General features: G+C 34.5%; 1 protein-coding gene across 3 annotated transcripts in view; it reads right to left on the reverse strand.

The window, feature by feature from the left end:
* Positions 1–325: 325 nt before the first annotated feature.
* SEPTIN7 (septin 7) overlaps positions 326–24,132 on the reverse strand; it is a 103,180-nt gene continuing 79,373 nt past the window's right edge. For all 3 annotated transcript variants that reach the window (XM_082661911.1, XM_082661910.1, XM_082661909.1), the window contains exons 9-13: positions 22,955–23,006; positions 18,230–18,355; positions 6,393–6,528; positions 2,372–2,511; positions 326–1,372 (exon numbers count right to left, since the gene is read on the reverse strand). In XM_082661911.1, coding sequence (XP_082518037.1) covers positions 1,333–1,372; positions 2,372–2,511; positions 6,393–6,528; positions 18,230–18,355; positions 22,955–23,006 — 494 coding nt within the window. In that variant the 3' untranslated portion in view covers positions 326–1,332. The remainder of the gene's footprint in view (positions 1,373–2,371; positions 2,512–6,392; positions 6,529–18,229; positions 18,356–22,954; positions 23,007–24,132) is intronic.

The raw sequence follows: 24,132 nt of genomic DNA on the forward strand, positions 1-24,132 counted from the left end.
AGTGAAAAGAAATTATACCACCCTCCTTCCAGTTAAAACATTTCAGTCCAAGTACTTGTGAGTTCACCTGGGGAGTTGAAATTCATTCTCAGAGAAATAACGTGTTAATAGGAGACAGAAATGAGTAGAGAGATACTATACCCCATTAGTTAGTTAGTTAGAAAATCAGGGTGTATGCATTCTAAATGAAACAAACATACAAGAGAAAAGATAAGAGTTACAATCATGGAGGAGGCAAATTGAAGCTGAAAAGCTTCTTTCCAAACACACTGTACACTCTTGTATATCAACTGTAGAATATTTAAGACCCCACGCTCAGTTACATCACAACATTGTTTATTATGTGAATTTTTTACAATACAAACAAAAAAATACAGAAATGCAATATATGAATACAGCTAAATGCAGAATGGTGACTTTTTTTTCTTTTCAATAGGCCATGATTCCCATTTCTAGTAAAATAAAGAGACTGCACATAGGTAGAAATAGGTTGGTTGTTAGCTTCACAATTTTGCCTAGAAATGATCTATAAATGCATTTTTTCCCCCTGCTACTTACCATAAAGTGTAAAAGGGAATTAAAGTTTCCTTGTTGGTTCCTACCATATGAAAGATGCTATATTCTATTTTAGCAGGGCCAATATACGGAAAATACCTAAATTAAATGTTATTACAAAAATGAAGCAGTAATGAGATTCTGGCTAAAGAGGGCACTAAATGAGAATAATATATATTTAAAGAATCCAAAACAAACAAACAAAAAAAGAGGTTGTTATAAAAAAGCTCTAGGTGCGTTGTAAGCATATAGGTTTTTTTTTCCATGTGTATTTTTAAACAATGGAAGTGTCAAAAAATAGGGTCAACTGTGTTAGACTAAATTACATTATTGTATATGTTGCACTGAATGGAACCTTTGTATTATAATTATCATAAAGAAGCATAGTTTGCATCATATTATGGCAATTTATCCTCAATGAAAACCTTCCAGAGTCCTTTTATTTTGGAATATCCTGTAAACAATCAAACTACCAGAACATGATTGTACAACAGTAAAATGTTTTCTTGCATTAAATTGAAGACATCTGTTTAATAAAAAAAGAAAACATAGGAAAGGTACTTAGAGCTGTTAGTTTCTAAGTACACAACACCCTAGACAATTAAAGGCATCTTAATCTCCGTCAAGAACAAAAAATAATAATAATAATTTTTGTCATGCTGTTAAATCCATCATTAAGGATAAAACCGGTGCAAATTGGTCAAACGGATCCAACAAACACTGATGTCCAAGCTGGCATGTTGGCAACTAATATGTAACTGGTGGTCAAAAGAGGGTTTAAAAGATCTTCCCTTTCTTCTTGTTCTTTTCCAAGGTTCTAAATGATTAAAGGAAAATAATCAAAATGAGTGACCACTTTATAAACATAGATAACATATGGTAGCAATAGCTAAACCAACTACAACTGTGTTGGATTTTCAAACACTACAATTTCATTTAAAAATTAGATTTAAAGTTAACAGTAAGGACAATACTAGTCTACAATATTATTTTCTTGGACAAATATTTGACAAAATTCCAAGACAAACAGTAAAAAACATGACAAAAACCCATTTTTAATATACAAGCACAATTTTTCCTAAATGAAACAGTGCAAATCAAAAAAGATCAACTGACATCAACCAGGGTATCCTTTTCTCCTACTGTCATTTGCATTCTGAAATGCTTCGCTTTTACAAATATATTTTCTTCTTCCTTGGGGAAAAAGTTAATAGAAGGATAGTGTTGAAAATCTTGAAAATGTTTAGCAGTGAGCGTAAAGTGTAGAATCCTTACAGGGATACAACTTTTCAGTTTTAAATGGGACTAATGAGGAAAAGAAGAAAACCAAAGTACAAATACTACTGATTTTTGTGTAAATTAAGAGTAACTAATTAGCTGCATTAGGAATTAGATATCCAAAATTTTATCTTAATGAAATAATTCAACACAATTAAGACATACCTCTAAATGTATAAAAGATCTTTGTAGCAGTGTTCTCTATGTTTGCCAAAAATTAAATACAACTATTATGTCCAACATTTGATGGGAAAAGGTGAGCAACTGATTATGGTGAATCAACTGAAGAGAATGTTATGAAGCCACTAAATTATGAAGATTGTTAAGTCATGGAAAATGTTTACAGTGAAAAAAATACTGTTATGACAGACTGCATCCATCTATATAAAAGATTCATCCATGAAAATTATCTGTGCTTGGGATTTATGATAATGGATGATGTCTTTTTAAATGTTATTTTAATGTTTTTCAAATAAATAGGAAAATAATTCTTTAAAATATTAATACACACATTTCTTGGGAATCTGATATTAGATACCTTGAAGAGTTCTGTTGCTCTAAAATACGTTGTTGGGCTTCCCAATTTGCTTTCTCATCTTCAAACTGACGACGTTTTTCCTCTAATTCTTTGTGCTGTGCTTCCAAATTCTTTTTCATTTGCTCATGGCGCCGTTGGAGCTAATTCAGAGCACAATATATAAAATAAAACTGTTTGAGAAATCACGAGCAGAAGTACATTTCATCCAGGCATCCTAATGAGCATTCAGTTCTTATGCTATAAATTCAAAGTATCACCTGGTTTTAGCACTGTCTAAAATTTTAGCACTAAAATTCCTCTGCCTATAGGACTTACCACCCAAAAGGCCAGTGATCAAAGAGAATAATCTTGGTAAACAGGGAAAAAAAGAGTACAATAAGCTACAGTGTGTAGCACTTTATAATGGGCATACCCTATCTTATCATCTCATTTTTCCTTACTCACAAAACATGTAGGAAGCTGGGCAGGGAAGACACCACTGCTCCCACTTCATGGATGACCAAACAGTTGCAGAGTTTATGTCACTTGCCCAAAGTCATTAGCCAAAAAGTGGCAGAACCAGGATTTGAACCTGTCTTGTAATTCCAAGTTCAGAAAGCTGAGACAAGTGAAATGAAAGCAAATAGATGAGGATCTAAGAGTTACAAGATCACGGGATAAGGTCCCCGATTCTTAAAAAGCAGTGTTTCTCATATATCAGTCTTCGTACAAATCACCTGAATGCTTGCTAAAAATATATAATCCTGGGGGCTTCCCTGGTGGTGCAGTGGTTGAGAGTCCGCCTGCCGATGCAGGGGACACGGGTTCGTGCCCCGGTCCAGGAAGATCCACATGCCGCGGAGCGGCTGAGCCCGTGAGCCATGGCCACTGAGCCTGCACATCTGGAGCCTGCGCTCCGCAATGGGAGAGGCCAGAACAGTGAGAGGCCCGCGTACCGCAAAAAAAAAAAAATCCAGAAGCCGAGTCTTTATAAATTGGATTATTTAAAAAAAAAAAAGAATTAATGCTATAAAGAATGCTGGCTGAAAGGTGGAGAACACTCATGCAAAGTAACTGCAGAAACAAAGAGCTTATCTAATAGTTCATTAAATAATTCATTTAGGTGCTAGTTAATCCATTTCTGAGGAAAACAGTCATAGAAAAAAAAACTACAACGAATAACTAAGAACTACTAATATTAAAAACTTTCAGATGTCCAGGAACTATGTTTTATTAGACTGTATTACACCAATGAATTATCATCTTGAATTTGGATTGTAATTTCGCATAAAACTTGTTTTCTTAATTACTTTGTAAACCCACAAAAAGTGACTTCATATTCATTCCCATTCCAAATTATTTCATGCAGTTCTTACAAAACAAAACCATCTAAAATATATTTAAGCAAACATGAATCAAATTTGAGGTAACATCTTCCTGATGACAGCAAACAAGTTACTAAGAAAATGTCAGAAAATAGGAACACAGGAAAATGCCTTTGGTTATTTAAAAAAAAAAAATGCAAGGGAATTATATACACACAATTCAGAACAGTCACCTCTGAGAAGGAGAGAGAGGGATACAATAGGGGAGAGACACAAAGGGGCCTCAAATGAACTGATGATGCCTTATTTTTTTAAGCTGGACCACAGGTTCACCAGTGTTCATCATTCTTTACCTGTATATTTCTGTCACATATACATATCTTTGTGTTAACTGCATGTAGGTTAAAAGTACAGGTCACAATCCCTCACTTCCTAGAAACCCTTGGGGTTAGATGTGTTTCACAGTTCAGAATTTTTCAGATTTCAGAAAGCCAATACTACTTAGAAAGGTCTATATACTCTATTTACAAAACAACTCCTGGGCTGTCTAAGGTAGCACCTATAACCAAACACATTACTATTTTTTGCAGTGAAGTATATAAATATTCACATCAAGTGGGATAAAACTATTAGTTCTATGTCTGGTTTTGCAGTTTTCTGAAATTGTGGATACATGATTGTGGACTTGTCTAGTGATTAAGAACAAAGTTAAGTGTATTCAAATAATGGCTTACAGCTATGCAGCACAGACCAAGTTAATTTATCTTTCCTCTCATGTAAAAAAGGGAAATGGACAATAATATCCATCTTGAAGGGCTGTGGTATGAATTAAATGACATAATCCATGGAAGATGCTTAATACTGTGCCTGATACACTGTGCTGCTGGATATTAGCAACTGTGCCCCGAACAAATATTTCTAGCACTTGAGAAAAAACAGTATTAAACAAGGTTAAATAGGTTTCTTCACCTATATATTTACATACTTATATGGCTTACTGAATTAGGAGAAACTTGGTCGAGATCTCTTTACAGGTCCTTTTAATGTTAATAAAGATTCTATCCTTCAAAGAGCAGTTAAGTTTCGCAAAACTCTGTTTTCACCATTCACAGTAATCGTAAAAACTCTCAAAGGGTTCTATAACTACAGTTTTATAATTGTTTGTTTATAACATTTACTCTTAGGAGCAGGCCCTAAAATAGGTCTATACCAAATGTAAATTCAACTCCTTTTAGATTTTCATCATAATCTAAGTGTGAAGATAATGCAGACTCTTGATTACTCCTGTTTTTATTCACCTTCTGATACGGATTTTCCAGATTATTTATTAATTAGTGAAGGGGTAGAGACTTAGATGGATAGGTTTAATAAAAAGCTAATTAATAAAAAAGACTAAACTTAATCTCCTAAATGTCGTCTTAATAACAGATGCCAGGGATGCTAGTTCTGCAGTGCTTGGTAGTCTTAGACCAGGAGGAGCTATTCTGTATCCCCACTGAATTAAGCATATGATAAATACAACAACAGCGAAAGTTTTTTTTCATAAGAGATTACATGAAAAGCCCAGTGATTTAAGAGAAATCTAATGTGGAATAAAAACATTTCCTCAAAATTACTAAATACTTTACTCCATGCATTCCTTCTACTCAATGGATCAGAGTATTTTTGGTTATGTATTTAGTCAGAGAAGGTTTATGTATTTTATGCAGTAATTCATTACAAAAGCAAAGAGACCAACTGTAAGGATCTAACAGACTAGATCGGAGTCTCCTTTTAATATATTTAAACACAAATATTATTATATTAGTGGAGTCACATATAAACACAGGGATCTCACTGAATTTTATCATTAAAAGTAATTTGAGAAGTATTTCATATTAATGTCATCCCATATATTTAAAAGTAATTTTCAGCACAATGATAATAAATCTGTGCTGAGAAATTATACTGAAATTGTTGACTTATTTTGTGTTTACCTAGAGTTTCTTCTACTGCTCTTGGACATCAAGCCAACTACTTACTGTATAGATGCTTGTGTTAGTGTGGTTTTTTTCCTCCATCTTTTCTTATCACTTATTGAAGGATATGTCTTCATGATCTTTTTGATTAATAGAAACTAAATATATGCCTCAACATCTAGAGAGATTCCAAGGTAGTATATCAGCTTGCTGGAATGCTTTGTCACTACCCTACCTGATTTTTGTTAACAGTCGGAATTACGTTGACACTATATTACAAATAAGGCCCACCTCATTTATAAAAATCACATTTCTTCATTTTTTCCTCTGTCTGTAATTTACCCTGGCATGCCTATAGTTTAACTAAGGTTCTTTCTTTTTCATTCGTATGCAAATAAGCCTGGTCTATTATTATTACCCTTACACTAGTTTTTATTCTTACATCCACCTAAAACTCTGATCTTTACTTTTCTTATATTGACTAGATGGAATGGCTTATAATTTCATTTCTTATAACTTGTTAATTATAGCTAATAAAATTTATTGTAAGTATTCTACTATGTCTTCCTACCAAGTATACTTGTATTCAAATACATATTAAAATATATATTATTGTAAACATAGTGCTTGCTTTTATTTTTCCATTTTATTGTTAGCATATTTGAAAAAATCTAGAGAAAGGTTATCTATGAATTTTATTAAAGGTATTTTTTAAAGGACTATTGTGCCTATAAAAGGTGAAAATATTAGGTTGATTACCTCAGCTTCAGAGTCCTTCAGTTTTTGAACTTTTTCTTTGACCTTCATCTCAAACACCTGCTCCATTTCCATCTCCATCTTCTTCATCTTAGCTACATGCTCCCTTCTTTCTTCTTCCATTTGTGCAAGAGGGCTCCTGTGAACATTAAAGATAATCATTAAATGTCTAAAACTGAAAAGTGTAATACAAAACTCTGAAACAGTGATGAAAACAAATGAGCCGCTGTGTGCCATTACTAAATTCTCTGCTGTTTTTTGAAAACAAGTTTCAAAATAATTTTTCAATTATTCTGACACCACCTTAAATGACATGGAACACAGATTTGAAGTTTTATATATGAACATGTTAAAAATTCTTTAGAAACTTTTAAAATTTATAAATATTTACAATTTAGAACTTCCTTCCATGAAGTTTCATAGCTAACTTGAAAATCTCTAGTGAATAATTATGAAAATAGATCTACCAAAGGCAACTATTAGCAGAACGTTTCTCTAAACCTAATGCATATCAAATCTAAAGATAACACATAAAATAAACTGTAGAAGGAAAATGGAAAGGACACATTCCTTAAATACATTCTTAGAAAGGAAAACTAGAAGAAAATTACTTAATTTTGTATTTTAAACAAAATTTTAATGTGAAAAAAGGTACTGAGTTAATGAAGTCAATACATGTAGAATATTTTTAGTTCTGTAATTTTCCAAGTGTTATAATCTCTCCTTTTAGACGACTACTGACATCACAATAATTCAAACCTATTTTGGTTACTGAATTGATATGCTAGAAAAAACTACCAGGCAATACCTAGAACACTCTTCGTTTAGGCAAGCAGAGTATTTCTAGGCCACTTAATGTAATTTTAATGCTCTTGAAAAATTCATTCCACCTATGTCAAATATTTTAGTGTCTTAAGTTTTAAAGATGGTCAGTGATCACACACACATGAGAGAGAGAGAGAGAGAGAGAGAGAGAGAAGAAGCAAATGAATATCTTGACATTTCTGAAATGCCAAACAATAGACACAAGCACAGTTAAATAAAAGTAGTTCACTCTATTGACATTAAACTCCACAGGCTCAAATCTCTGCACAATTTTGTTCAAAATTTTCATGTTGAAAAATACTACAAATGAGCTTTATGTGAAGGCTAGTATATTTACAGACACAAGAGAATAACCAAGTATCAGTAACCCATTACAGCCCCAGGGAGGAAACAAAAGTGGGCTCTGTGGCTTTCACGATCTCTAAAAACAATTCAATACACTGGGACAACTTAAAAGAGGCAGGCCCTTTTCTGACTTTATTGATAAAACATGTTTATTTTGCCTCCACAAAAACTGGCTTTGACCATTTAATTGTACATATTAAATTGGTGAACTTTATCTCAATAAAGTGGTTAAAAAGTTAAATCATGGCTTAAAAACAAACAAAGTCAGGCTTTGTATTTCTTCTACAACTTCAAGGCTAGTCACTTTAATCCTGATTTGACACACTTGATTATGGTGACTTCTCTCCTTACAAGGCTGAGTATTTTGACCATTACAACACTATTCTACCCTCTCAAGGAGTAGGACAAGAGAGCAAGATGGAAAATATTAAACGAGCAACAGGACAGAAAGAACACTGGCTACTGATTTTTCTTAGCAAAAAGGAAGGACAAAGATGTGATGTACTGTTGTGACCAAAAGGATTTGGTTTTCCAGTGTAAGTTAGAACAAAATGTTACTTAACTAAAGGATATTCCTTCACCAAAAGAAAACTTACAAACCTTCAGTATGTCTTAACAATTAAACAATTAATCAGAAGTTCTGAAAATGAAAATAAACCAAACATTAACTTAGAAGAAGAATCAACATTCAAAAAGTGAGGTAAACTGAAATAAATTTTAAAGCATAAATATCATTATTTCATTAAAAGCCGATAAGGCCCTTCATATTAATATATTTCTCATCTTTATGGCAGGTGTTTTTAATATAGGGGCCTCAGATCTCTTGGGCAGAGTGTCAATGAATGCCCTGAAATGACATACCAAATAAATGTGTGTTTGTGTTGTGTATTCATGCAAGCATTTTTCCAGTGAGACGGTTCAAAGCTTTTGCTTGATTTCTGTAAAACTCACTTCTGCCACTCCCCAAAACATTTTTAGGCTCTAGAAAAAAAAATACTCATAACGATTTTTTAATTGGCAGTCTTAAACAACTGAAACTGTATGTTTAAGCAACTTAGATTATCCAACAATACTGCTGCAATTTGAAAACAAATATATTGTAAAAAATTATAAAAAACTAGAATTTAAAAAAATAAATTAGAATTCACACAGAATTGAGATTTTAAATATATACTCTTACTTATAATAACCTATCTATAAAATGCTCATTTAATTTCATCCTTGGGAGGAATAAGGCAATCCATATAAATGTAAAGAATTTGCAGTATAATTTGCACATGAAAAGGCTACCACCTTACCAAGAGTAAACACTGGCATCTAGATTATTATTTAAATAACTCTTGGGGGAAAATAGAAGACTGCAGAGAAACATGCTATGATGTTTTGAAATTTGCTTTTAAATTCAAAATTTAAATATTAAAAATCTTCACATACTAAAACTGCTTATGTCTTCGGAAAAACAACCACTTACATGCCTTCAACTGTGTCATATCTAAAAGAACAAAAAATACAGAGACTTAGCACACTTAAAGTAAATGACACTAAAAGCAGCAACTAAAGGCAAATCCACAGATTTCACAATAAAAGTATGTGCCCTAAAACAAAAGTTTATGGCCAAATTTGTTGAAGCTAGTTAATTTCTTTTCCAAATTCTGTTAGTAATCCCTATACCAAATCATTATAAAAATAAATAGGCTGTGCGATTATCTTCTGACAGCCTGCTCAAATTTCTAAACTTATTTAAATATGTATACTTTCAAAGAAATTAGCAATATTTCACATTTGAGATACTTTAAGCTTTTCAGCCTTGTAAAACTACTTGACCCCTTAACCAAATGAAGTGATATTACAGTATTATAAGAAAATGGTTACACGTATCTAAAATGAATTTTTGGAAGCCTCTCACCAGTCAAAATGATGTTTCAAATCTAATTTTTAAAATAATTAGCACCCCAATTCTAGTCATTTTTATTAAAGTGATATTTAGAAAACTGTAACACAAAATTGTGCTTATAATGTAGAAAATGCAGGAAAAAGGATCACTTTTTAAAAGATTAATTTTATTAATTTTTTATACAGCAGTTTCTTATTAGTTATCTATTTTATACATATTAGTGTATATATGTCAATCCCAACCTCCCAATTTATCCAACCACCACCACCAGCCCGCCACTTTCCCCCTCTGGTGTCCGTATGTTTCTTCTCTGCATCTGTGTCTCTATTTCTGCCCTGCAAACCGGTTCATCTGTACCATTTTTCTAGGTTCCACACATATGCGTTAATATACGGTATTTGTTTTTCTCTTTCTGACTTATTTCACTCTGCATCACAGTCTCTAGATCCATCCACGTCTCAACAAATGACCCAATTTCATTCCTTTTTATGGCTGAGTAATATTCCATTGTATATTTATTTGTACCACATCTTCTTTATCCATTGGTCTGTCAATGGGAATTTAGGTTGTTTCCATGACCTGCCTACTGTAAATTGTGCTGCAATGAACTGGGGTGCATGTGTCTTTTTGAATTATGGTTTTCTCTGGGTATATGCCCAGTAGTGGGATTGCTGGGTCATATGGTAACTTTACTTTTAGTTTTTTAAGGAACCTCCATACTGTTCTCCATAGTGGCTGTATCAATTTACATTCCCAACAACAGTGCAAGAGGGTTCCCTTTTCTCCACACCCTCTCCAGCATTTGTTGTTTGTAGATTTTCTGATGATGCCCATTCTAATTGGTGTGAGGTGATACCTCACTGTAGTTTTGATTTGCATTTCTCTAATAATTAGTGATGTTGAGCAGCTTTTCATGTGCTTCTTGGCCATCTGTATGTCTTCTTTGGAGAAATGTCTATTTAGGTCTTCTGCCCATTTTTGGATTGGGTTTTTTTTTTATATTGAGCTGCATGAGCTGTTTATATATTTTGGACATTAATCCTTTGTCCGTTGATTCGTTTGCAAATATTTTCTCCCATTCTGAGGGTTGTCTTTTTGTCTTGTTTGTAGTTTCCTTTGCTTTGCAAAAACTTTATTAGGTCTCATTTGTTTATTTTTCTTTTTATTTCCATTAATCTAGGAGGTGGATCAAAAAAGATCTTGCTGTGATTTATGTCAAAGAGTGTTCTTCCTATGTTTTCCTCTAAGAGATTTATAGTGTCCCGTCTTACCTTTAGGTCTCAAATCCATTTTATTATTGTGTATGGTGTTAGGGAGTGTTCTCATTTCATTCTTTTACATGTAGCTGTCCAGTTTTCCCAGCACCACTTATTGAAGAGACTGTCTTTTCTCCATTGTATATCCTTGCCTCCTTTGTCATAGATTAGTTGACCATAGGTGCGTGGGTTTATCTCTGGGCTTTCTATCTTGTTCCAATGATCTATATTTCTGTTTTTGTGCCAGCACTGTATTGTCTTGATTACTGTAGCTTTGTAGTATAGTCTGAAGTCAGGGAGTCTCATTTCTCCAGCTCTGTTTTTTTCCCTCAAGATTGCTTTGGCTATTCGGGATCTTTTGTGTCTCCATACAAATTTTAAGATTTTTTGTTCTAGGTCTGTAAAAAATGCCATTGGTAATTTGATAGGGATTGCACTGAATCTGTAGATTGCTTTGGGTAGTACAGTCATCTTCACAATATTGATCTTCCAATCTAAGAACATGGTATATCTCTCCATCTGTTTGTGTCATCTTTGATCTCTTTCATCAGTGTTTTATAGTTTTCTGAGTACAGGTCTTTTACCACCTTTTGTAGGTTTATTCCTAGGTATTTTATTCTTTTTGTTGCAATGGTGAATGGGATTGTTTCCTTAATTTCTCTTTCTGATCTTTCGTTGTTAGTGTATAGGAATGCCAGAGATTTCTGTGTGTTAATTTTGTATCCTGCAACTTTACCAAATTCATTGATTAGCTCTAGTAGTTTTCTGGTGGCATCTTTACGATTCTCTATGTATAGTATCATGTCATCTGCAAACAGCTGTCACTGTTTGAAGAAGTTTTACTTCTTCTTTTCCAATTTGTATTCCTTTTATTTCTTTTTCTTCTCTGATTTCCGTGGCTAGGACTTCCAAAACTACGTTGAATAACAGTGGCGAGAATGGACATCCTTGTCTTATTCCTGATCTTAGAGAAAATGCTTTCAGTTTTTTACTATTGAGAATGATGTTTGCTGTGGGTTTGTCGTATATGGCCTTTATTATGTTGAGGTAGGTTCCCTTTCTGCCCACTTTCTGGAGAGTTTTTATCATAAATGGGTGTTGAATTTTGTCAAAGGCTTTTTCTGCCTCTATTGAGATGATCATATGGCTTTTCTTCTTCAATTTGTTAATATGGTGTATCACACTGATTGATTTGTGTATATTGAAGAATCCTTGCATCCCTGGGATAAATCCCACTTGATCATGGTGTATGATCCTGGAAAAAGGATCACTTTTTGTCATCACATTTCAAATGAAAGTTTTTTTATTAGGTGACTAGAAACACCATTTAAATTATATCATTACCTGCCTGCTTTTTAATAAAAACTCTTCTTCACACACGTAGATAAGCTAAAGTTTATAAACTTAAACTTGTCAGAGAAATTTAAAGCAACTCAGTCAAAAAAAATGAAAAGACCTGGTAAAAAAAATTTTTTAAAAAGGCTACAATATAAACTGAACAGCACATTAAACGCCCAAAGATACAACTTAGCTCCTTTTAGGGATCTATTCAAGGGGTGACAGTTCCTGAAAGCCACCAGATGACTTACCCTTTTCATGTGACCAACAACAGAATCACAGCAAGGACCACACTTAAGGCTGACCCAGTAAGGCCCTACTGTGGCTGTCTTACATGACCCACATTTTGAGTGTAATGGAAAGACAACCACATTTCATTTAAATTATGTGTGGTCTTTTCTGAAGAACTCATTAAGCAAATACATTTACATATTTTTGCTTCAGTGGTGTGGTAGGTCACTATGCATACACACATGTAGCAATTTTCATACAAAATTTTCCAAAGGAATTTCACTTAAAATAAGAATTTCAAAGAGCAACAAAAATGTCCAAACATTCTGGGAAACAACAGTTACCAGCATTTTATTTTGCCAAGTGAGAGTGTTAAAAATAAATGTAAATAAAACAACACTATCATTATATTTTCATGAAAGGACACATGAACAAGAGTAAAAGATATAACTGAATAAATTACTTTTTTTTTTGGAAAAACTTGGGACAAAATTCAGAAAATTGTCTTTATATCTCTTTAGATCAATGAAAACTTTGTCATGTACCAAAAGAGTTCTGAGGATTAGCCTTTAGAAACCTGTATTTTCAGTCATTTATAGGAATTCAGTTATCCAGAGTTTTCCCAAGACTACAGATGGAGAAGGCTGTAGAAAACAAAAATAAAATTAACATATGGGAAAGAGGTAACGCCAACCTGACCACCTCAATAAAGCAGAACAGATATAGAAATAAAGTGAGTCACACAAGTTTTCTGGCTTCTCAGGGCACATACAAGTTATGTTTACACTACACTGTAGTCTATTAGATGTGCAGCAGCATTATGTCTTAGAAAACAATGTATATACCTTAACTGAAAAATATGTTATTGCTGAAGAATGCTAACCATCATCTGAGCCTTTAGTGAGTCGTAGGAGGAACATCAAAGATCACTGATTACAGATGAACATAACAAATATAATAATAATAAAGTTTAAAACAGCAGTCCCCAACCTTTTCGGCACCAGGGACCAGTTTTGTGGAAGACAATTTTTCCACAGACTTGGTGGGGGGCGGGGGGGTTGTTCAGGTGGTAATGCAAGCAATGGGGAGCGATGGGGAGCAGCAGATGAAGCTTCGCTTGCCCGCCACTCACCTCCTGCTGTGCGGCCTGGTTCCTAACAGGCCATGGACCGATACCAGTCTGCGGCCCGGGGGTTGGGGAACCCTGGTTTAAAACACTGTGAGAATTATCAACGTTAACACAGAGACATGAAGAAAGCAAATGCTGGTGGGAAAATGGCAAAGACAGATTTGCTTGATGCAGTGTGCCACAAACCTTCAATTTGTAAAAAACACATTATCTGCGAAGTGTAATAAAGCAAAGTGCAATAAAACAAGGTATGCCTGTAAAAGATGTAAGGAAGACCATGAAGGAAGAAGCAAGTAAAACTTTAAAAAAGCATGTTGAACAAAAAAGGATACCTCTCCCCTTATGGGGGATTACTTTAAGAGATATGCAATCTTGACATGGTTAATTCTCCACTTTCCTTTACAACCTTGTTGAATCTCTTTTAATTTGGAACCTGACCTCCCTTTCTGTTACTTCTAACCATCCTCCAGCCTCCGGACAGGGGTGGGCAAGATATACTCTCCCTGAGGAAAACAGATGACTTGATATTTTCTTTGCCAGACACAAGTGATACCTGAACAGCTGCTAAGAATAGAGCTCACTTTTCCAGACTCCAGCCTTGAGACAAACCAGTATTTGATGAGACAAGCTCAGCTATGTTTCAGATTTTAACCATATAATCAAAATCTTGGGTTTTGTCCCCAGCTTTACTGAGATATAATTGACATATAATATTGTCTCAGTTTAAGGTATACAATGTGATGTCGAGGACCACTAACATAAACAGAAAGGCACACTTTGAAACATATAAACCAAATACCAAATATTTTTATTTTTAACCCATGGTTCAGTACACTCTACAGTCCATCCAAAACTGGCTCCGAAAATTAAATATAAGAAAATTAATCTACTCTATGCTTAACATTAAAAAAAAATAACTTATATTCTAAAACCAAGTGTAATTAGCACTCTGTGGAGCGTACACTGCCAGACAAAGGTTAATGTAACTATAAATTTTAAATAGATGTATATCTGTATGTATATGTATATATCTATATATTGTATAAGAACAATTAAAAAACACAGGTCCATCAGCAATCAGATGAATAAATGACCTTATTCGCAAGTTTCTTTCTCAAATTCCCTGCAGATACTGTTTAGAGACCATACGAAGTAATAAAGTGATAAAATGACCACTTTTTTTTTTTAAAGGACCAAAGTTCAGTGGTCTTCAAACTGAGGTCTCTATTTATATGAAGAGACTTACTTGAGTCTGTGCAGTTTTAAGAGAATCAATTTCCAGATCCTCAACTTCCATACAAAGTTTTGCCTAAAGTGATCTGCCTGAAAATTTCCAAGTTAACAGAGTCCATTTCTCACATTACAGAAGAAAGACCTACTCCTTCTTACCTATCCCTTACTAAGGTACACTGTACCTGAAGGTATGAAAACCTCCAGGTGACAAGAGAGAAGTCTCTTTCAATGATTAATCAAACACTATAACATAAACCTGTAAGAGTGTATCTCCAAGTATTAAACATGTTTCTATTAAGGGCATGGTGTGGTGTTAGGTGTTAGAAACATGGTATTTGGGTCCCTGTCAGGATGCTCTGAATTAAGATATATAGCAAAGGGAGGTGGCTGGAGAACTGGCAATTTCTCTTTAATGACTCTACCTTTTCCACTCTGAGCTCCCTGAAACCTCAATCTCTCCGTACCACCATTATCAAAGGATGCATTGCTAGGGAGAAAAAAGTCCCATGGGAGCAATACAAATAGAACATCAATAAGAAGCCCAGACTCACATTTGCTTACTTTACATATTTAAGTATTAGCCATTCTTTTCAGTTATCTGTGGATGGGTTCATAGCTATAAAGAAAGGCACCTTACATTGGCTAAAGCACCATACATTGCTGGTACTGATTTTTTTTTTCCCAAAAATTCAACTGGAATGAACAGCTAACATTTTCAAGACAATACTAGATACAATCAAAGGATAAAAATTCCAAGTGACTTCTTTCAGATTCAGTATGTATCATTCAATAAAGTAGTAAAAACCTAATTTAACAAATCATATATCAATACCTGTTCTAATTCCAACCATTCCCCAGTTGGTTCAATCTTCAAAAATATTTATTTTTCTATTACTTAAAGGAAAATTAAATAATATACTAACTCCTGGGGCAATCTGCTTTTTAGCAGTACAAACTTTTTTATTATTTTCATAGGCAAAGTTTAGACATGATTCATCTCATTAAGAAATACATTTCCAATAGAATCCTACTTTTCATGTTTTCACCTGGATTATAGTTTAACTCAAGTAATCCACACTAGAATTCTGTATATGCAGAAGAATTTTTAACACTATTTTTCTCTGAATTACCTTACCTGCATCCAACAGTAAAAAATATCCCAATAGCACTATTTTAAAAGTCTTAAATTCAAACTATGGAAAAAAAATCCTTATTTCTAGCACATTAACAAATGTTTAAAAGAAAAAATTGAACATTAAGTGCATACACTTAATGTATGCATATAATGAAAGATATGTACTGACAATACATTTCGCTTTAACATATTACAAAACTACCAGTGGCTTTAATTGTGTATGTTTTTCTTTTAAACAGTTAAAAAGTCCATAAACTAGTGAAATGCATTTAAAATGGATTCAATTTTATGAACAATATTCACTATGATGGATCTTTATATTTCTGTGCTAAATAAGAGTTGTTTGTTTGATACAAATTCTGCTAAAAAGAAATAGATTAAAAACGTTGCCTTTTTTCATGCACTGAACCTTACCTCAAGTAGAATCTTGTATTTTAAATATTAAAAAACATCAATTTTTAAAATAGCAGTAGTAAATTCCTAGAAGTCAGTGTTTTGCAAAGCATGCGTTCGTTACTAATCACCTATATCGAAACCATCAAGGGTTAAAAAAAAAGGACGGGGGTGGTGGATTCCCTGGCGGTCCAATGGTTAGGACTCCACACTTCCACTGCAGGGGCCATGGGTTCGATCCCTGGCTGGGGAACTAAGATCCCACGTGCTGTGCGGCACAGCCAAAAAAACCCCCTCAAAAACAAAAAATCATCTAGGGTGCTCATTAAAAATACAAACTCTCAGGCCCATCCCACATGTTTTGAATCAGAATCTCTTGATAATGACTGAGTCTAGAAATTTAACTTTTTACCAATTACTCTGGGACTTCCCTGCTGGCACAGTGGTTAAGAATCTGCCTGCCAATGCAGGGGACTCAGGTTCAAGCCCTAGTTCGGGAAGATCTCACATGCCGCGGAGCAACTAAGCCCGTGCACCACAACTACTCAGCCTGAGCTCTACAGCCCGTGCGCCACAACTACTGAGCCTGCGCTCTAGAGCCCGTGCACCACAACTACTGAGCCTGCGCTCTAGAGCCCGTGCACCACAGCTACTGAGCCTGCACTAGAGAGCCCATGCTCCGCAATGAGAAGCCCACCCACTGCAACGAAGAGCAGCCCCCACTCTCTGCAACTAGAGGAAGTCAGAGTGCAGCAACGAAGACCCAACGCAGCCAAAAATAAATTAATTAAAATTTTAAAGTAAAAGCAATTGCTCTCCGGAGATCCCTAAAGCCAAAAATCTAGAAACTGATCAATAAATTTCCTCAAATAAGCAGGTTAATAATAGTGTAAGAAGAAATTCAAAATTAAGAAAGAGATTAGGGGCTACAACCCAAACATCATGAAGAAAATAAACACAGAGTTAGGTCCAAGATCAGTTTTAAAAGAGAACTGCTTGTGACTCTGCCAATGATTATTAACGCTTTGTGCACTTTCTTATGGAATTTAGGACCACTGCGGAGACATAACTAAAAAAGCAAAAAGGAACATTTTTCTCTTCCATTATAAGGAATGCTGACCACTATAACACAGTATTGCTACTTTGAGAACTTGCTTCCCTTATTATTTATTATGCAGATGATCCTTCAGGATTATCCTCTAATAATATCAATACATAACACCTGGCTAAAAATGTACATACATTGTTAAAATGGTTTTCATAATACTTACGGTCTTCAACAACCCCAAATAAAGGAAAAACAGACATGGTTACCATGGTTAACAGACATGGTTACCAAGTCTATACCAGCTAACTCACCAGCCTCCTCACACATCTCTTTTCCCTACACCATCATAAAACCACATCTTGAAGATACTAGCTCAGGTGGGTGAAGCTATACACTCAGGAGTCACTCACACCACTCTACCAACCAACAGAAGAAATTCAAACTCCAGCTAATTTACTCCCTGGAAATACACAATAGCAATAGAAAAGGTAACCAAGACTACAATAATTAAATGTTCCTTTTGTTTGGTCCTGTCCCTTATTTCTATATAATCTTCTAGTAAACACTCTGCTTCCAAAATGGTTTATTTTAAAAAGACATAATAAAAGGTAGAAGCTCTATGTTTATTCTCTTTAAAGAGACTATGGGATGTTTATCTTAAAGAGTAAAATGGGTTTAAGGGTTACTTGGTAGAAACTGTTCTCTTCCCTTAAAAAAAAAAAAATGCTGAAGGAGTTATTTGATTTCTAGTTGGGGATCTATTAAATGTGTTACATAGGTTATTAAGATGATGGCAAAGACCAGAAGAGAATGCATGGCTCTTTCACTTAAGGAACAAGGTTATAAAACTACACTTCCTCCAACAAACAAAGCTTGACAATATAAATTTGACTGTTGTACCTAAAGAACTTTATCCCAATTTTCTATTGAGTAGCCAAGAGGAATTTGATGAAACAATATGATTATTTACTACATAAATAATACCTTTTCTGGAGGAAACAATGTATACTTACTTAGTAAGCTGCCCTTTATTCTTGTTATTATCAACTCCATTATAAGTCACAGCTGCCAGTTTTCTGCTCCGGTAGTTCTCATAGTGTACATTATTAGTGACATCTTTCAAGTCCTGCATGTGTGTTCTGTCATAAATAAATGACACATCAAGAGTTTGCTTCTATTAAGAAAGCTTTGGTGTAAATTCAAAATTTTAGTAAAACAAAAATTTCAGACTTAAAATGAGCAAAAGACTATTCTTAAGGGAGATGGCATCCATCTGTCTTCATTCACATGTAAGGCAGAGTAAGACACAATGAGCTAACTTGACACCAATGGAAAATTAGGTTCCAGATGAAAGTTTAGGAGCATAAATCCTCTCAAAGCAGTTACTAAAGAATGACATTTCTAGAGAAGAGTATTTACCTTTTTAGTATATATTTTATTTTATTAGAGAAGGAAAAATAGATTAGCTCCTACTAAAGTTCACAAAGCAAAAGAAATTGCTTTCCTTTTAGCAATATTATTAATATTTGAGTTTTTATTCAGGTAATACATAGGGACACTTTAGATCACATATCAAGTTGGATGCAAACTGGGGAATTTTAATTTTGAGTAAATTTCTGTTTATTCAAATTGTCCATTAAATGTGGTATTTTGGTTAAATGAATGTCTGCTCATAGCGTATCTATCATACATAAAATCAATCCATAGGAGACAACTATACAATACATGAGACAATTTCATCATTCCTTAATGTTTCAAGATGCTAAAAGACTCCCTGAGCTGCTCTACGGTATCCTTTACCAATGCAGCAGTGTTTTTGGATATACGTGGTGTGGGAGTATTCTGTATCATTTGATCTTCCCTTTTCTCATCATCCATTCCTGCAGCTGCAATCCCCCATCTTTCATCTCCACCACTTTACCAAAATCCCCTTATGGGAGACAAACATAAAGGTGTTACTCTGTATTTATTCTTCCTGATATCCAGGAAACAGTTACTACTACTTTCCCTTTTGTAAACAGAATGTGATGTTCAATTACTCTGATTCACCTAGTATTGGACATTTCCATGCAGTTTTCTGATAGTTTAACTCCTCCTATTTCTAAGACTGTGTTTTCCACAAGCCTCATCTCCCTTTATACTCTGTCCCTTGATGAATATATCCTCTCTATGGCCACTAGAGTTACACCTAAAGCCTTCTGTACTTCAGTCAAGTCAGACAGTTCCTTACTCCTAGCATATCCAATGACTGGGACTGAATAGTTCATGTTAATTTGTCACTGACTCTCAAACTTCAGAATTCTACTGCTTTGGGAGCTCTCTTTGCAGTCTCGAAGTCAAACCACTCTAACCCAGGACAACTTTCTCCTTGGCGGTCAGTCATTTTTTTGGTACCAATATATGTTATAGGTGACACCACATAACGTTTTCAACTATACTGTAAACTCCCTTTTACAAAAAACATGCCATCACCTTCTGTACTCTTGCCACAGATAGCACATAATGGGCCCTTTAAAAAGAACTGATTTGAAGCTGAGTTATAATAAACACTGTTGACTTTCTAAAATTACTGTTATCAGTTTCTCTAAGCAGAGAATAATGACTGTGCCAATATGAAACAATCTTCTTGTAATTTTTAAATATTATCTCATCAATGAATCACTGAAAAATAACTAAAGGACCTGAGGTAAAGTATTTTAGTAGCTGAAATACAAGATGTATAAAATAAAAATAAGGTGGACTTATTAACTAGTTGTTAAACTATTTTTGTTAATGTCATCAACATTTTAGATAGTGAAATATTCTTCCCTTTTACTAAAATAGCTTTCTTTATGATTACCTGGTTCTGGTATTTTTCAGGATATAGAAATCTCTATTTCCACTTACTTAAATATTTTACTTTATCCTTTTAAAAATCAACCCGTTCCTCCACTCTGAAAATAATTAGTAATATAGTTTTCTCCACAGTTTCCGGAATTTATTCATCTTTTCCATTTCTTATTGCTGATAACAAAGCACTCTCTTCCCTCCTTTTGTTTTCCTTCTCTATTTGATTTCTGCACTGTCCACTGCCACACCCTGAAACTTATTTTTATCAAGTTTTCCTCTTTCCATTGTCTTCCTTGGTTTGCCTGCAACAGCTAGTTCTCTTAATTAGTAAAGTGACACAGCTTTGAACTTGAATGTTTCTTAGAAGCAACCACTACTCCTAAATTTAACCTGCAGGATTTCAATTACTTGGAACTTACAGACATATGGAACACTGGCATTGATATTTCCTTCATGTATTTATTAAGTATCCACTAGGTGCCTTTATCAAAGACATGAGTTACATAATATATACATCGTTCTCATCTCTCCTCCGAACTTAAAAGGAAAAGCAATAAAGTAAAATATTCCTAAGCTTACCATTTTCAAAGCATACTTATCAAGGATGTTTTACACGTCTCAAAGACTATAAATGAAAAATTGTGTTAAGAAGCCAAATGAACATCTAGCATAAGTGAACATTTATGCCTTAGGAAAGAAAAACAAGTGTGCTAAAACAAATTTAACAAATAAATGAATTTTTTATTAAGCAAATTTGCCTAATCATCTACCTCAAGGAGCTGAAGCCAATATCTTCATCCTACTTGTTTAAAATGTTAAGTAGGACCACTCCCAATCCCACAAATAAACATTTAATGACTGTATTTATCCTAATCCATCTTAAGGCATCTATTTCCATGAATCTCTTCCTATCTGACCCACTCCATGATAACATACCACTTACCACTTACTCTGAGTTTCTTTAATACATCTAAGCAACCTCATCACAGCACACATCTACTTATATATTACATAATTTTAGAATTTTTTATATTTTCATACATATGTATGATTGTCCTGTTGCTTTCCTGTACTAAATCTTCCTGCAGGAATGGTCCTTCCTGCTTATAATGCTTCCATACTAGTGAGTCCCACTCACCAGATGTCACTGTGTACCTTCAAATGTTCAAAGTCTAGCTTCTGACTCAGTAACTAGCCTTCTTGTCTATAGTATTTTAGGTATATAGGCAATTATTGATTGCATATTTAAAAAACACATAAGATGGGCTTCCCTGGTGGCGCAGTGGTTGAGGGTCCGCCTGCCGATGCAGGGGACATGGGTTTGTGTCCCGGTCCGGGAGGATCCCACATGCCACAGAGCGGCTGGGCCCGTGAGCCATGGCCGCTGAGCCTGCACATCCGGAGTCTGTGCTCCGCAGCGGGAGAGGCCACAACAGTGAGAGGCCCGCAAAAAAAAAACCAAAAAACAAAACAAAACAAAAAACACGTAAGACAAATTTATAGAATATCATTGTGTCAGGCACTAGGCAAGTAGCATAGATTTAAAATTGAGGAAAAGAATAAAATCAGAGGGAATGTACTGGCAATTAATACTTATGAAACATTCCTTACATATATAATATCATAAGAGATTATTAGTTCTTCTGAAGTCACATCTTAAAAATGGAAGTGAAAGGAAAGAGTTCGTAACAGAACCTGAAGTGTTGTATTCTCAAAATCAAGAGATGACCACCCTTTCATATGCATTTGCTCTTCTCCCACTGTGTGAGGCATGGCAACCCCAATGGCTGAATTAACTCCGTCATCCACTTTCTACCAAAACACCCCGTCATGAGGTCTTTTGAGAAAAACCAATTACATGGCAATCTCTTTGATTTCAAAATTCACTTTCATCTCTTGTATATTTCTTGAGGTAGCAGTTTGACTCATATTTTCCCCCACTTTTAAGAACGATCTTATTCTTGTTCCATGATTTCCAATTATCATCAATATGCATGTTACTACTTCAACATAGCTCAAGAGATTCCTGTGTTTTGGGAACGTGAGTAGTATGAAAATGAAGAGACACCAACTTAAGATGACCATCTAAAACTGGAGGTTGAAGAGAATAGTACATAGTGAGGGTCTGGAGAAGCAAGCAAGATGAGAGAGGAGAGAAGTAGCAAAAGGGTATGAAATGGCATGAGAAAGGAATTTACCTCAGCATGAAAACACTGAGGTTCATTGTGATCCCCTTTCTGTTCCTTGCCCACTAATGTTTCTGGTTCTTTTCAACTTTTTCTTCAGGATTTCCCTCTGTGCTACTGATTTTCCAATTCAGGTCCTGGTCCTCTAATCAGAAAAACCTCAACGTCCTGTTCTCACATGCTTTCCTTCTCTTTCATCAGGTGCACAAGGTACAATTTAGGAGTAATGTTTTCCCTCCTGGGAGGAAGATCAGTTTTGTTCACAGTGTTCCAGTAACAAAAACACTCCACTCACCAGCTACCAAGCTATGTATTTTTAAATACTCAAAGTCAAGTTTTTGACCCAAAACTTAGCCCTCCCTTCCACAGTTTCCACATTAAAGAAGAGCAAAAGCCTTTTCCTTTCCACTTTCCATACCTCTTTCAGTATTAAACCTTAACACAAAGTATAATGATCAAGAGACCCATTTTCCTATATATCCCTAGCCACACAGCCTATTTTGTATTTTTGCTCTTGACTTCAAAACCTTGGCAAAATAACCCAAGTTGTCTCTATGCAGTGCTTACTGCAGTGCTTACTGCGGTGCTTACTTCAGGGCTAGAACGAAGATACCACTTTAAATTAGCTAAATTTATACAAGACAAAAAGTTAAATCTGTCTAACTCTAATTTTATTTAGGGGAAGAAAAAATTTATGTTATTTTCATCATTACTCACACTTACCTTATCAACATATTTCTTAGAATTGTAAAATCACAATGTTCACCATTTTCAACTATAAAAAAAAAATAGATCACATACATTATTTCCACTAAACCCAGTCTTTTCAGAGGAAACTGGGTGTTAACAACAATGAGAGAATATGCAAAATAGCTTAGATCAATTTTTCATTAAGATTTAACGCTGTAACATAGTACTTAATTTAAGGGCACATCAGACGACTGTGCTATATTACTTTATTGTAGTTTAATCCTCAATGATAAAATATAAACCTAACAAATGAGCTCTCCAAAAGCAAACAATTTTGACATTTTGAAAGAGGACATCATATATTTCTCTTTATTGGTTGAAAATATATTTATTCCATAATAAAATGCATTTTAAAAATTCAGTGTTGGGGGTGAGCAGGGGATCACTTTAGAAAAACTTCCCTGAGGTAACTAAAATGAAAACTTGAGCCAAGAACATTAAGGTTCTTTATTTTTTAAAAACGTATCACTAAAAGAACACTCTTTGGTGGGGGAGGTACCTAAAACTAAAGATACAAAGCAATTTCTTCTGTGCGTATTTCTAAGGGCTGTACTAGTTCTAAAGCCTCAGCTCAGCAACTGAAGGTTACATGGCGATGATAGAGCTGGGAATGAGCACAGTATCACTGGTCGGGAAAGTCACTGATAACAACTAACTTGGAAAATATTCTAAAAATTACAGAATTTTTCAAAGTAATACCAACAAAGAGAACAATCATCACTCAAATCTTGATTCCAAGTTACTATAATACAGAAGATTAAATATTAGTAAAACCAGTATAATAAACACAAATTTGGGGAAACATGTCTATTGCCAAGAAGGCCTTGTTGAGAATTGATGTTATTGTTGTTTAACACTCCTTAAAAAATTAGTAGAGGATCTCTTAATAATGAAATCTTTTTGCTCTAAAGATGTGATGCCAAAAAAGGTGACTTCTGCCCTGAGGAAAAGAAACTGTGAATGTTTTAATTGAGCTTCTGACAGTTCTCATTCTTGAGGGTCCCAGACCCATCTGAGACTCAGATAAAAGTGACAGGCCTTTTCCAAAACTGTTCTCAATTTCAGAAGGTTTATTAGATCCCTTGGAAGCAATCTTTGGTCCCCACGTAAAGAACTCCTGCATTGTAAGAGTTTTCAAACAAAAAAACAGG

Source organism: Grampus griseus (genome assembly GCF_964374135.1).
Source record: "Grampus griseus genome assembly, chromosome: 9".
Lineage (NCBI taxonomy): Eukaryota > Metazoa > Chordata > Mammalia > Artiodactyla > Delphinidae > Grampus > Grampus griseus.